Source organism: Hylobates moloch, unplaced genomic scaffold, assembly GCF_009828535.3.
Source record: "Hylobates moloch isolate HMO894 unplaced genomic scaffold, HMol_V3 SCAFFOLD_15, whole genome shotgun sequence".
Taxonomy (NCBI): domain Eukaryota; kingdom Metazoa; phylum Chordata; class Mammalia; order Primates; family Hylobatidae; genus Hylobates; species Hylobates moloch.
This window is the reverse complement of record NW_026652290.1, coordinates 77972790-77987589: the sequence shown is the minus strand read 5'-3', so window position 1 is coordinate 77987589 and position 14800 is coordinate 77972790. Positions and strand designations below refer to the sequence as shown.

The following is a 14800-nucleotide window of genomic DNA, read 5'->3' as shown; positions in this document are numbered from 1 at the left end:
AGCTCTGCCCAGCTCCTGCACAGCCCTTGGAGTGGGGGTGGAGATGTTACCATTTCTGGCCCCAGAGTGTCCTCTGCCGAAGTCCCTGCCCTGCGGCTTCTTGGAGGCCCCCGTGATTCCTGCAGCTGAGGAGCGTCTCCCTTTCCACCCTGTCTCTTTTGCCCCCAGCCTGCGTGTTGCCCCCAGGGTATAGAGGTGGGCAGAGGGGTGGGACCACCTGCACATACCAAAGAACATAAGAGTCCCACATCCTTGATGGGGAGCTTCTGGCTTGGCGATGAGGAGCTCCCCTCTTGGAATTAGACAGAATTTCCCACTCATACAGCACATTTCCCTCTCCTACCCCCACCCCCAGCAGCCATCTGGCAACTCTGTGAGCTACTGAAATCCTCGGTGCTGGACGCCAAGAGCGGAGTTCTTGAGTGTGGGGAAGCTCTCCCTGGGGAGGGACAGAGGAGAGTTTCCATGGTTGGAAGGAGCCAGGAGAGGGTCCGGGCTGGGTACAGAGAGGAAGGGAAGGGGGGCTCTGGGAATGTCCTTGTCAAAGCTACTTGAGAGGCTGAAGAGGAAGAGAAGAGGGCACTGGGGGCCACAGCCCAACCTCCCCACCAAGAGTCAAGCAGCAGAGCCACCTACCCGATCCAGGCACTTTCACATCTTAGCCGAAACTCTTGCTGTAATTGTGAGAATTGCAAACACACCAGGGACTGTTCCATAAAACGACTGGCCTGTGCTCCTCAAAAATGCCAGTGTCATGAGAGAGAAAGGTGGAGGGCCTCTTCCAGGTGCAAGGAGTTTAAAGCGACATGGCACCTGAATACAAGGTATGATCCTGGACTGCATCCTGGAATAAGAAAAAGTAACCAACTATAAAAGGCAATAATAGTTATATAGAGAGAGGAACATTGAGGAAGGGTTTTCGCTTATGAGACTATTCTTGCAACTTTTCTGTAGGCTTGAAATTTTGTAGAATAACAAATTGAATACCAGAAGCTTGACCCCTCAGAACTGCTCCCTCACCTAAACTGGGCCAAGGGTGGAGGATTTTCTGTCTTGGAGAGGGCCTTTGTGGAGATGGGAAAAGGCCATTTCCGGGAGTGTGGCCATCTTTCTGGTTTGGGGCAGTGGCAAAAAGGTGATAGCGGCTGGGCCAGCAAGATGGGGGCCCTGCGAAGACAGACACCTGCTTATCTGCTGTCCTCACTCTTTCCCAAACAATGTCCCACCCACAGGCAACTCGAGATGTGGTGCTGAGCCGGGTGCCAGAGCAGGAGGAGGACCGGACAGTGAGCTTGCAAAATGCTGCAGCCATCTATGACCTCCTGAGCATCACGCTGGGCAGAAGGGGACAGTACGTCATGCTCTCGGAGGTACGGCCGGCCATGCAGCCCACCCCACTCCCCAGAGTCAGGTGGTCTGTAAAGGAAATCAGACAGAGCCATTTGTCCCTTCTCCATCTGTCACTCCCCTGCCAGGCTGCTCTGCCGCTTTGACCTTGGCAAGTTGTACAAGTCTCAGCTTCCTCATTGGTGAAATATGGGTAGTTAGAGAACCCACCTGACAAGGTTGTTGGGGAGAGTGCGTGTGAAAGGCTGAGAACAGTGCCATGCACAGTAATAATAAATGTTCGCTGCTATTTTTATTGCATGTCTACGTTTTGAAAGCACTTTCACAAATCTTATTCCATTTGCTCTTTGACATCACCCTGTGAGATCATTCACATGTTAAGGAGGTGAACTGAGGGCCTGAGAGGGTGAGAGACTTGAGTAGGGTCACACAGCATGCCAGGGGCAGGAACTGGGTTTCGGCAGGGTGTCTCCCAGGAGCCAAGTGCGGGCCTCCTGCAGCCTCCCAGAAGCGGTGACTTGGGCAGTGACTACCCTGGAAGGGTATGGATGGCTGGGATGGGAGGACCCCTGGTGGGTAAGTGCTGACTATCTGCCCTCCCCAGTGCCTGGAGCGAGCCATGAAGTTTGCGTTTGGAGAATTTCACCTTTGGTACCAGGTGGCCCTCTCCATGGTGGCTTGTGGGAAGGTAAGGCCCAGGGGGCACTAGGGGTTGCACACTCACCCTCGGGGGGCTCTGCTGAGGTGGACAGAGGGGCTTTTCTGGCCAGGGGAGAGGGTGGGGATTATTCTGCAGCTGGTTTGAACCTCCGGGAGAGGGAGGGGTGTGGGGTGGGCCACACAGACACCTTGTGTGAATTCCTGTCCACGTGCAAGCTATGAGTGTGCCAGTGTACAGGTGTGAGTCTGTGGATGCTTTTCTCTGAGCGTGCATACATGCACGGGAGCACTGTATCCTCTGTGCTGAAGAGCTAATAATGTGACTGCATGTGGTGGATATGAGGTGCATCCAGGTGAGTGAACATTGTTGCACGTGGGCTGTAGCTCTCATCCTGTCCACTGAGCATAGCATCAGGAAATGGCCTTCTTATGGACTGGAGACTTGCCTCGGATGGGAAGCTTAGAGGGTGGAGCAGAGCAGCAGCACCCACAAGGGAGTTCGGAGGGAGTACTGCATGATGCATGGGGCCAGGAGCACCTGCATGGGGACAGGGACTGGCAGGACGCTGCCCGGAGCAAGGAGCACCGGGCATGAGTTCACTCTCTATCCACCCAGCTCCGGTGCCGTCACCCCTGCTTTTTGCTCCGATCAGAATTATACTTACATAAGCCTCTATTTTAAGCAGTGACATGAAAGGAAAACCTTTCTGGAGCTGAGTTCTGAGGGTGTTGGGGCTGAGGATGCTATGAATGCAGGAAATAAGGTGGCATGAGCTTGCAGATTGTTCCAGGAGCTGTAAATATCCAGAGCCCTTTCATGGGGCTGAGGGAATTCCTCGCCCCCCTGGCCCATCTGTGCCATGTTCCATTTCTGGCCCCGCAGCCGTCTCTGAGGAGGGCCCTCCCGGCTTGCCAGTGCCTCCTCCACGCATCAAGGGCATGCCAGCCAGCTCAGGGCCTCAGCAGCCAAGGCAGGCCAGGCCCTGGCAGGGAGGGGGAAGAGGAGCAGGTGCTGCAGCCTGAGTGCTGGGAGAGGCTTGCTGGGGAGCCCCCATCTGCTGGGCATGTGTCTTTCCAAACCTCTCTCCTCTCCCCCATCATATTGGACACCTCGCAGAGCATCTTGAAGTCACAGCATGATCTCCTTGGCTCTGTGCTCAGCAGGGTCTTGTCAAGGCTCAGGGAGAATTCAGAACACAGGGCGAGGCCCTGGCCTTCCAAGGGTTAGGGAGTGAGAGAAACCCTCCTACAGAACTGCAGGCAAAGGAGACAATGTGGGCAACGGTGAAGGGGCTGGAAAAGATGAGCCGGCCATGGGGATGGGGACAGGAAGGTGTCGAAGGCACCGGTCAGCCTGGGGTAGTAGGGACAGGGCCAGGAGGAGGTGGGGCTGGAGCTTCCATGGAGCCTGGGCGGACAGCTCACAGTGGCATGGGCAGGTTCTTCCTACCTCCGGGAAACACAGAAAACCAGTCTAATCTTGGGACAGTGAGTACAGGTGGGAGAGGCCTAGGGCCAGAGCAGTGGTTCGCACCCTTCTGTGGGTCACGGACTCCTTTCAGGAGGTAAGGGAAGCTGAGGACTCCTGCTCAGAAAAATTCACTGCACATGCAAGTTAGCTTTAAATCCGAGAGAGGCTCCTAGAAGCTCTCCAGGCTCAGTCAAAGGTGTTGTGATAGCCTGGGAGGTAAGGAGTCTTCTGCCTCTGACTAGCTGGACTCAGACAGATCCAGACACAGCCTGGCACCATCCCAGCATCCAGGGAGCTGGTTTCGTGACTTGGCTCTTTCACAGACCAGCAAGGTGACCCCAGGAGTGGGTTTGCATCAGGGAGTTAAGATTGGCCAGTTCCTCATGCATGAGGCTCCATGGACTGGAGACACTGTGTGTTCAGTGCAGCAGGAGATTGTTCTGGAAAGCATTCTCCACCCACCTTGGGAACCCTGCCCACCAAATCAGTCTGCCTGATTGTCCCAGGCAGCCCTCAGGAGTGGCCAGGCCTTGCCTTTGCTGAAAGCCTAAGGTGGAATCAAGGGCCTGTGTCTGTGATTGTGCCCAAAAGGCCTTCCAGAAGGTGAGTCTGGGTAGTTGAACCTGCAGGAATAATGGATGAGTTCCGTGACATGATTTAGGTCATTCCTTCTCTTGGTCTCTGTGCAGCAATTGCATTGGCTGTGTTGCTAGGTAACCAGCATGACAAAAAAAAAAAAAAAACTGCTGCTCCGGCTGCTGAGTCCTCAGATGGCTCCTTAAATAGCAGCGTTTTTTGGTGTACATGGGGGTGGGGTGGAAGGGGTTGGAATGCAGAGGGTCAGGGTTAGAGAACCCTGTATGGCAAGGATCCAGAGTTCAGCAGCCATGAGAAGGAGGACAAGGAGAAGCCTGAGTCTTGCTGGGGTGTGGATGGAGGGGCCTTGGGGAGGGACTTGGAGTGGTGGTCCCAGGGCAGGGCCTCAGGAGGAGGTAGGTAGCCTGACAGTACCTTCAAGCCCCTCAGGCACCCTGGCACCTGCCCACACTGGGCACCCTGTGGAGTCTCCCAGCCTGCAGGAGCCGGTCACCTGCCAACACCCTCTTGTGCTTGGCCTCCTACCCTCTTGTTTCTGGAGAGAGCCATGGGGGTGGTGGCCTTTTTTGTCTCTCCCACCCTTTCTGTGGGGTCCTTTGAGGAAAGAGCCATGGCCTCATCCCCTTTCCTGAGTGACCCCACAACCCCTAGCCCAGTACTGGGTCCAGAGCACACCCTCGGCAAAGACATCCATAATTAACCTAATAAGTCTGAGCCAAAGCCCAGGGAAATCTATCACGTCTGGGTTGAGAAAAGCTCTCCCTTAGATGGCGGGGAAAGGGGGAGGCCAGCTGGAGGGAGGCGGGTTGTCCACGGTGGACATAGACCATTCGGATCCTAGCTGTGCACCTGCCAGTTGCTCATACCCTGCTGTGGATAGGCAAGCCTTCCAGAGCCTCCGTTTCCTTCTGTACCTCCAGAGTTGCTGGGGGGATATGAGAGCTAATTAATGGGGGGTTGCTTGGCCCACAGTAGGGCCCAATACATGGGAATTGTCATAGTTACACACAGGTACCTTCAAACCTGGAGGTCACACAGGTACAGGGGTGTACACACTGGGAGGATTACTGCTGAGTTTCCTAGAAAAGGTTCCAGCCCAGAAAGAGTGTGTGTGTGTGTGTGTGTGTGTGTGTGTGTGTGTGTGTGTGTGTGGTTTTTTTGGGGGGGATGGGGGAGGGGGCACACAGGGAAACAGGCCTCCTTTCTGGCCAAGGTGGTCATCATAGAAGCAGTGTAGGGTAGTGGTTAGAGCCAGGCTATGTTCAAACCTCAGCTCAGCCATTCATAGGCTGTGTGGCTTTGAACAAGTTACCTAACTTCTCCACATTTCAGTTTTCCCATCTGTAAAGTAGAATCAGAGTATCTACATCATAAGATTGCTGTAAAAATTAAATCACTTGGTATTTAAAATGCACTTAGAACAGGGGTCTCCAGACTCTTTTCTATAAAGGGTCAGATAGTAGATGTTGTTGACTCTGCAGGCCCAACAGTTTTTTGCAACTATTCCACTCTACTACTGTATCAGGGAAACAGCCATATACAGTATGTAAATGAATGCACATGGCTGTATTCCAGTAAAACTTTATTTACAAAAATAGGCAGAGGGCCAGATTTGGCCTGTGAACTGCGTTTTGCCAACCCCAGACTTAGGACAATGCCTGCACATCCCAAGATCTGGATAAGTGTTTGCCGCTGCTGTTCTTCCCATTACTGTTATTGGTAACATTCATGTCTGGCTGTGGCTGCCCCCCCACCCCAGCCCTCCTTCACACTTGGCCGTCCTCAGCAGGTCTGGTCTGAGTCCCTGAAGTCTGGGGGGATCCTCAGATTACTGTCTGGAGGTTCTCTCCAGCTCTGCCAGTTTAGAACATCTCCCCTTCCTCTCTGCCAGCCTTTATACGACCCCCAACCCCTGCCATTGGCCATGCCTCCAGAGTCCTTATTTGTTTGTTTGTTTGTTTGTTTGAGACACAGTCTCACTGTGTCACCCAGGCTGGAGTGCGGTGGCACAATCTCGGCTCACTGCATCTTCCACCTTTTGGGTTCAAGCGATTCCCGTGTCTCAGCCTCCTGAGTCGTTGGGACTATGGACACACGCCTCCACACCTGGCTAATTTTTGTCTTTTTAGTAGAGACGGGCTTTCACCATGTTGGCCAGGCTGGTCTCGAACTCCTGAGCTCAAGTGATCCGCCTGCCTCGGTCTCCCAAAGTGTTGGGATTGCAGGCGTGAGCCACCATGCCCAGCCCTCATTTAGAGAGCCCCTTTCTACCTCTAAAATTTCTGTGCTTGAAATTTGAATTCCTTTTGGAGAGCTTCCATTGGTTGTCATGTTAGCTGTCATCATGTTACCTAAAGAGTAAGGGTCACAGCCTCTAATCTTCAGATGAGGAAACTGAGGCCCAGGGAGGGATTTGCCTGCCAACTGCCTAGGCTTTTCTGCCCTGGCCCACTTCCTGGCTCCTGAGAGCAAAGGGATACAGAGCAAGGCTTGGTTGTTTGGGGAGCTCGCCCTTGAGATCCAGGGCTGTGAGTGACAGTGTTTCCTGCTCTTTTTTCTGCAGTCAGCCTACGCTGTGTCCCTGCTGCGGGAGTGTGTGAAGTTGCGGCCCTCGGACCCCACCGTGCCCCTGATGGCCGCGAAGGTCTGCATCGGGTCCCTTCACTGGGTGAGTGAGCTGTGAGGGCAGGGCCCAGAGGCCCTCTGTGGGGAGGGTGGCAGCAGCTGGCTGTGCACGTCTTGGCATGTATGTGAGGGTGCATGCGGAAGGTGGAGAGGATGGGAGCTACCAGGCAGATGGGCCTGGGCAGGGAGAAAGTCTCTGAGGAGCTGCCAGCCTCCAATGGCAGGGTCCACTGACTCAGGATGGTGCCTGGTTTGGCGGTTCAGCCTTGAACTGTGGCCTCCAGTGAGTGAAACATAAGAAAGTAGAGGTGCCCCCCACCTGCCCAGCAGCAGAGTAGTAGGTAAGACCTTGAGTTACCTGGACCAGCCCCATCATTTCTGAGGCTTCAGATGACCTTGGCATCCAATCTGCAAGGGCCTGCAAGGCACGATTCTGGGGGCAGAGTTGCTCTTGGCGGAATGGGAAGTTGGTCTTTTCCGTCAGCCCCTCTCCTTCCTCTTGGCTCCAGCCCTCCAGGGCCCTGCCCTGTGCTCCGCTGCCATCTTACTGCTCTCTGCAGAAGCAGCTGAACTGTTAGGAGGCTATGGCTCCAGGTGTGCCCTCTCCCCAGTTGGAGGCCTTTAACCCCCAGTTGGGGGTTGCAGGCTCCTGAAGACCCCCATAAGATCAGCAGCTTGGAGTAGTGAAGGAGAACAGTGCCAGGAGCCCAGGTCCCCTGCCTTGCTGTAGTCCTCCTGCCCTGGGTCTGCTCAGATGCTGCTCCAGGCCTATGGGGGCTCTTGGGCCACGGCACTGGGCCCCAGCAATGGGGCCTCTGAGCAGGTATCTCTTCCAACTGGGGGCCCACTTCTGGATAATCTTTGCTTTCTTCAGTCCCAATCAGCTTGCTGATGTCAGCCTCCTATTTCTACCCTCTCAAGCAACACAGAGCAAGTGCATCCTCCCTCCCACATGATGGATATCAGGCCCTTCCCCACCCACATCTCCCCAGTTCCTTCATCTGATCTCTGGGCCCAGGGTCTCCTAAAGTGGGCACTTCCCCTGGAGATGGCCTCCCTGTCTTCCTGTTGGCCTGACACCTTCGGCCACCCCCTCACCATTGTGTGCCCAGCTTGTTCTAAGGCAGTGGGGGCCAGGCTCTGGGTGCATACAGCAGAAGCTTCATAATTAGCAGCCTTTACAACTCTTCTTGCCACTTTCCCTCCTGTACACAAACAAATCATGGATTCTGAGGAGGGAAGCAATGAGCTTTCCACAAATTCCATGTTCCAACCTTTCTTCCCTAGGATTGGAAACTGGCCCCATCCCTCTGCTGGGTCCCCACCTTGTCATCGCAGCAGGGCTCGCCTTCTCTCTGCTCCAGGGAGTCAGTCCTCCCAAGCACAGAGAGGCTGGGTGAAAAGAGCACCTTTCCCCTTTTCCACCTGGTTCTCAGATCCCTGTGTCTGAAGTGCCCCATCCCCTCTGTGGCTGATCAGGAGGAAGGGAAAGTGTGGCATCGTGTTCTTTATGCTGTCATTTAGGCTGGGGAGAATTACGTGAGATCAATCCTGTAATGGGTTCTGGGCTTTGGAAGGAGCAGTGTAATGAGGTAGTTAAGAGTTTCATTGCCCACCCACTGGATACCCTAGAGTAAGGCAGCTAACCTCACTGTGCCTCAGTTTTCTCATCTGTAAAATGGAAACAGTAAGTCTCCTCCTCGGGTGGGACATCAATGACCAAGTAGGGAGAGGGCTGGACAGGTCAGGGAGGCATCATGGAGGAGACAGCCTCAGACTGGACTCAGAGGGCAAGGGAGGATACAGGAGGGCCAAAGCCAGGCCCTTCCATCACAGCTTGCTTTCCCCCGCCTCATGAGTATCAGGGAACTCTTGGTTCCCAGGTCTTTTGGGGAAGACAATTGGCACCCAGAGGTAGGGCGACCTTGTGAGCAAGCACTTTAGATGCAGGTGGCCCACGGGTGCTGAGCACGTGCAGCAGAGGGTGGAGATACGAGCCAGAGTGTGCAGAGCAGGTGGGCTCCCCAACCCCAACTCAGGCCGCTGCTTGCTCCTAGGGCTTCTGAGAGGGACCTCAAGCTCATCTCTGAGATGAAACCCAAAATACCCATCTCTGAGGGGGTGTAGCGGGGGAGGGCATCTGTGCCCCTCAAGGCTGCCAGCTCTGAGGTAGCTGTGGGTCCACCCAGCCAACGGCCGCCCTTGCCAGGAAGCCCTAAATTTAGGTCTTCCCACCATGCAGGAGCTGTTTCCCTCAGCAGCATAATTACAGTAATTATGTGCATTCAGATTACATGGTAATAAAATTAGGATCAAATCAGTCCAAATTGAAATCAGATGAGTTAGGAGCAAAGTAATCAATGACAACATAAATAGAAAAGCCCGAAAGGAAACTTAAACATGCAGACTTGTCATCAGAATCGAGAAGGGTGAGCTGTTTAACTTCAGCTGAGCAGCATATTTGGGTTTAGGGGCTAGTTTGAGCCAGGGTTACAATCAGGCCTAGGCCAGAGTGATGTCCCATGGGTGGCCCAGGGATGGGCTCCTGGCAACCTTCCCTGATCTGGAAGCTTCACCCCCTGCACCTCCTACCTGTCTTAGATACAGATCACGTCACATTGTGATCATCTGTGATTCTTGAGTGCAGGAATTATCTGTCTCTTCTTTGAAACCCCAGCCCAGGGTTCAGTGCCTGGTGCTCGCTGAATGGATCCTTCTTGCCGATGGACACGTTCACTTGGCAGTGCAATTCCGTCTTTTGTGGTGCATGACTTCCCAACTAGATGGGGAACTTGCTCACTTGCCATGTCTTGCACTCTGACCCCCTCTCCCCAACAGGAAGCCTACGTGTAGTAGGTGCTATACTAGTAACTGACCAAGCGACACACATCCCAACCTGCCAGGAAGGGACCAGATGAGGGATCTGTATTTGGTTTGGGGGTTCTCCCAGCACTCTGCAGCTAATTCTTGCTCCCTAGGTGGCACTGTAAAGAGAGCAGGCTGTGGGGTATCCAAGGATTCTGAGAAGGGAGGCAACAAGCTCCCCACAAATTTCGTGTTTGAGCCCCTTTTTCTCAAGGACTGGAAACTGGCCCCATCCTTCTGCTGGGTTCCTGCCTCGCCATCCCTAGTTCTACAGGGAGGCCCAGAGTGGGTCAGCCCTGTACTCTCTGTTCCCGAGGCCCACGGTGAAAAGAATGGGTCTGCCTGGCAGGCAGGGGGTGTTCGTGCATGAGACAGGGCACGGATCCCAAAAGGCAGCTCACACCCCTTTCGTCTCCTGCCTTCGCAGTTATTCTGGCTCATGTCAGCCCCCAGCAGGCCCAGCCAAGCCCCATGAGCAGGGGACGGAAATCTGGGGATGGACAATTTGGCCTAGGTTGCAGAAAGGGAGGCTGAAACTAGGACATTTGAAAAACGAGTTGTGCTGGGTGAAGTTGGACTGGGTGGCCATGTGCCCAGAGGCGGAGCACCTGCTGTTCCCATGTCCTGTCCTCATGCCCAGAGCCACTGTTGGACACCCCATACTGGGTCTGGGTCTGAGAGCAAAGTTGTCTCTTGGGGACTGTGGCAGGCAGAGGGACGTGCATGGTCACATGCTGGCTGGCTGATTCGGGGGTTTGCACCAGGGTGGGAGTAGCTGAGCAGGGTTGGGTTTGGAATGGGAGAGCACTGACCCTGGGGCTTAGCCTGAAGCTCCCCTTGGTGAGGGAGGGCTTCCCAGGCTCTGACTCAGTGACGCCAGCACTGAAATCAGAGAGGCCTGCATTGCCTTGGCATGCCCAGCCTCCTGCCAGGGTCCCTATTTTTGCAGCGGAAGGAAAGAGAGATGTCAATATTTTTTTTGTATCCCTCCAATTATTTAAAATTCATTTAACTTAAAAAGTTGAAATCTTTACAGGAGGCAAAGAGGATAGGCTATGCATGTGTGGTGTCACACAGACAGGAGAGGAGTTGCAAAATGGAAACAGGGCATGGTCATCTTTGGAAAGGTCTCTAATGCCATCTCTCACCTCCTTCCTGAGGAGGGCAGCAGGGGGTAGTGGAAAAGTGCATAGGCTTTGGAGGCAGAGATGGTAGAGTTCAAATCTCTGCCTACCCATGTACTCCCACTTACTAGCTGTGTGACTTTGAGGGAGTAATTTACCCTGTCTGTGCCTCAGTTTCCTCATCTGTGGCCTGGAAACAATCATGTCCGCCGTTATAGGGTAGCTGTGAATATCAGAGATGACATGAAAAGTGCCCCTGCTTAGCACGCTGCAGGTACCTGAATGGTAGCTATCACTGTTATAGCCCCTTAAAAATAGCAGGCACACAAAAAGGATGCGCCTTGATGTTTTTGACTTCATTTTTCAAATTCAGGGGTGGGCAGAGCCAGGAAGATGGATTAAGTGTTGATGAGGCAGGGGAGAAAGAATGCCAGCCCTCCTGCCACCAGCTTGTAGAAATTAGAAAGAGTGCCTACTCCTCCCAGGGAGAAAAAAAAAGGGGGGATTTTTCAGTAGAGCAGCTAACAGCAGGTTCTGGGCTCGTGGGAAGGAACTAAGGAGAAACTGGAGGTGCTGTTAAAAACTCTGCAGGCTCAGAAATGAACTTTCTGTAGTTCCCAGAAAGAGAGGAATGAGGGTGAAGATTCCGAGGGTAAACCTCTTTGGCTCACTGCAAGGTGAGGTAACCCTTGAAATGGAAGGCAGTCCTGGGCATTAGCAGAGTGTGTGAGCAAGAAGCCAGTCTGTGTAGGGACCAAATTCGAGACACTGGAGAGATAGAGGAACTTGTAAAGTCACAGGAAATTTTTCCTTACTTATGTAACACAAAAGCAAAGGATCAAAACATTATGTCCTTCAATGGATCCTTTTCCAAAGGGTCAGAGAGGAGAAAAATGAAACCCTACAGAGGGTGGCTGTGAATCAGCATCAGAAGACTGGGGTTGGAAACACAGTTCTGCTACTTCCTAGACAGGTGACCTTGGATAGGTCGCTTCAGCTCAGCTCCCTGTGCCTCAGCGCCTTCTGCTGTGAAACACCGATGCCATCAGGTAGCTGTGGTGTTGTGAAAATGCCAGGGGGGCCCTTAATCACTCTAGAATTGCAGAGCACGAGGCAGGGAAAGATCTTCGCCTGGGTTTTAGTGGCGAGGTTCCATGGCTGCCCTAGATAAAGAAGGCATTCAAGAGCAGTGTATCATTGGGAGAAGGAAGTTGACGAGAACTCTGGAAACTCACCCTAGAAGTATTTTGATGAGCAAGGAGGGCCCGGTGCTGTAACCTGAGCTTGCTGCAGAAGCAGCAGCCTGGACTACAGAGCCACCAGCTGTTAACTTGGAGGCCACAAGGAGGAAGTGTCTGGAGACGGGAAAGGGCACATGAGGTGCTGGGCAGGGAAGAAGATGTCTGGAGTAGAGCAGAAGGGCAGGCGCTGGGCCAGTCCGCAGCCATCTGATTAGAGCGATGTTTCCGGATCGCAGGTGGAGCCCATTACTGGGCTGTGAAATAGAACTCTTAAAAAAAAATTTGAGGCCGGGGGAGGTGGCTCACACCTGTAATCCCAGCACTTTGGGAGGCCGAGGCGGGTGGATCACCTGAGGAGTTCGAGAGCAGCCTAGCTAACTTGGCAAAACCCCATCTCTACTAAAAATAACAAAAATTAGCCAGGCATGGTGGCAGGCACCTGTAATCCCAGTGACTCGGAAGGCTGAGGCAGGAGAATCGCTTCAACCCAGGAGTCGGAGGTTGCAGTGAGTCAATATCATGCCACTGCACTCCAGCCTGGGCAACAAGAGCGACACTCTGTCTCAAAGAAAAAAAAATTGAGACTGGGGTGGTAGCTCATGCCTACCATCTCAACATTTTGGGAGGCTAAGTGGGAAGGGTCGCTTGAGCCCAGGAGTTCCAGACCAGCCTGGACCACATAGTGAGACCCACCCTGCCACATCTCTACAAAAAATAAAAATAGAAAGGTAAAAAGTCAGTCTGTTGCGATGGTGTGTGCCTGTGATCCCAGCTACTTGGGAGGCTGAGGTGGGAGGATTGCTTGAGCTCAGGAGGTCAAGGCTGCAGTGAGCCATGATCATGCCACTGCACTCCAGCCTGGGCTACAGTGCGAGACCCCATCTCAAAAATAAAACAAAATAATCAAAACCTTGAAATAGACTATAGTTTATCAGAGAATAAGATAGGAACTACTCCAGTGTATTACCCACAGTGGGGTGAGTGGACCCTGGATAGGGGATGGAAAGCTCGACCAGCTCAGCATAGTGGACTGTGCAGGGCTGCAGAGGTGCCAACTTATCCTTATGTAGAGTCACTCCTTCTCTGTGGCTAAGGATCTGGCTGAGAGACATAAGGCAGGCAGTAATGTCTACTCTATGGATTCCAGAGGGTCTTTGATGCCACTTCCCAATTTGTCACATAGCTATGAGGAACCAGGACTATACTCAGATGACACTTGCCATCAGAGACTTAGGCTGAGATTTTTTTAAAACCCTGGAAGATTAAACTAATTGTATAATACATATACAAAATATGTATATATATATATTAGTATATATGAGTAGTTATAATTGATATACATATATATGTATATACATATATACATATATACATATGAGCCTGGCTAGGTGCAGTGGCTCACTCCTGTAATCTCAGCACTTTGGGAGGCCAAGGCAGGTGGATCACTTGAGGTCAGGAGTTCAAGACCAGCCTGGGCAACATGGCAAAACCCCATCTCTACGAACAATACAAAAATTAGCCGGGCATGGTGGCACACACTGGTAATCCCAGCTACTCAGGAGGCTGAGACACAAGAATCACTTGAACCTGGGAGGCAGAGGTTGCAGTGAGCCGAGATGACACCACTGTACTCCAACCTACTGGGTGACAGAGTGAGAGTCCGTCTCAAAAAAAAAAAAAAAAAAGGCTGGCCAGGCGCAGTGGCTCACACCTGTAATCCCAACGCTTTTGGAGGCCAATGCAGGTGGATCACCTGAGCTCAGGAGTTCGAGACCACCCAGGGCAACGTGGTGAAATCCTGTCTCTACTAAAAATACAAAAAAATTAACCAGTGTGGCGGTGTGTGCCTCTAGTTCCAGTTACTTGGGAGGCTGAGGCAGGAGAACCACTTGAACCCCAGAGGTGAAGGTTGCAGTGAGCTGAGATTGCGCCACTGCACGCCAGCTTGGGATACAGAGCGAGACTCAATCTCAAAAAAAAAAAAGCTTATATTATTATATTAAAGCTTATATACATATAAGAAAGTAGATATCATATATGAAATATACAGTTATATGTCTACATATGTAAATATATAGATATATAAATTACAACTATTAATAACTATTAATAATAGTTAATTTTTTTTTAAGCACTGCTGTGAGCATTGCCCCATCTTATCTCATCCTGCCCTCCTAGCACCTCATCCAGGGAGAGACACTGTTGTTATCCCCGTTTTACAGAAGAGAGAAGGAAGCACAACAAAACAAAGTGACTTGCCCAGGTTAGCAAGTGACCAGCCCAGGATCTGGACCAGGGTGTTTGGCCCCAGAGCTTGTGTTCTTAGCTGCTAGACTGCCCTGCCTCTTTGCATGAAGTACCTACTCATGGATGTGGGGCTGATTCCGGAGTTGGGTGGGATTATAGTACCTCAGAACAGAGGTGACAAAGTCAAATTCTCAAGGGCTTTAGGATTTCCACTCTTGTGACATTATTCTCCCCTTTTGCCAGCTACAGTACCCATGTATATTAATACTGTGTGCTATTGTATTGTATATTGTCATACTTAATAGAATTGATCATACTTTTTTTCCTTCCTAATCACTGCTATGACTCTGCATGCAAAAAGCCTGCCTTGTAGTATGGTAATAGAAATCAAAATTATGGCTGGATGTGATGTGTCACACCTGTAATCCCAGCACTTTGGGAGGCCGAGGCAGGAGGATTGCTTGAGCCCAGGAGTTCGAGACCAGCCTGGGCAACATAGTGAGACACCATTTTCTATTTTAAAAAATAAAAAGAAATTAAATTATGTTGGCCATATAGGGAGATGGTACATTCAGCCTTGGGATTTTGATTTGAGGCAAATGCTGACACCAGGCTTAGAGACG

The 14800-nt window shown here is 52.1% G+C and overlaps 1 protein-coding gene across 5 annotated transcripts in view; it reads left to right on the top strand.

Annotated features, from left to right (window-relative positions):
- Positions 1-14800, top strand: part of TTC7A (tetratricopeptide repeat domain 7A) — a 159799-nt gene that overhangs the window by 90468 nt on the left and 54531 nt on the right. For all 5 annotated transcript variants that reach the window (XM_058428372.1, XM_058428371.1, XM_032176893.2 and 2 more), the window contains exons 9-11: positions 1233-1370; positions 1952-2035; positions 6639-6743. In XM_058428372.1, the coding sequence (XP_058284355.1) occupies positions 1233-1370; positions 1952-2035; positions 6639-6743 (327 nt within the window). The remainder of the gene's footprint in view (positions 1-1232; positions 1371-1951; positions 2036-6638; positions 6744-14800) is intronic.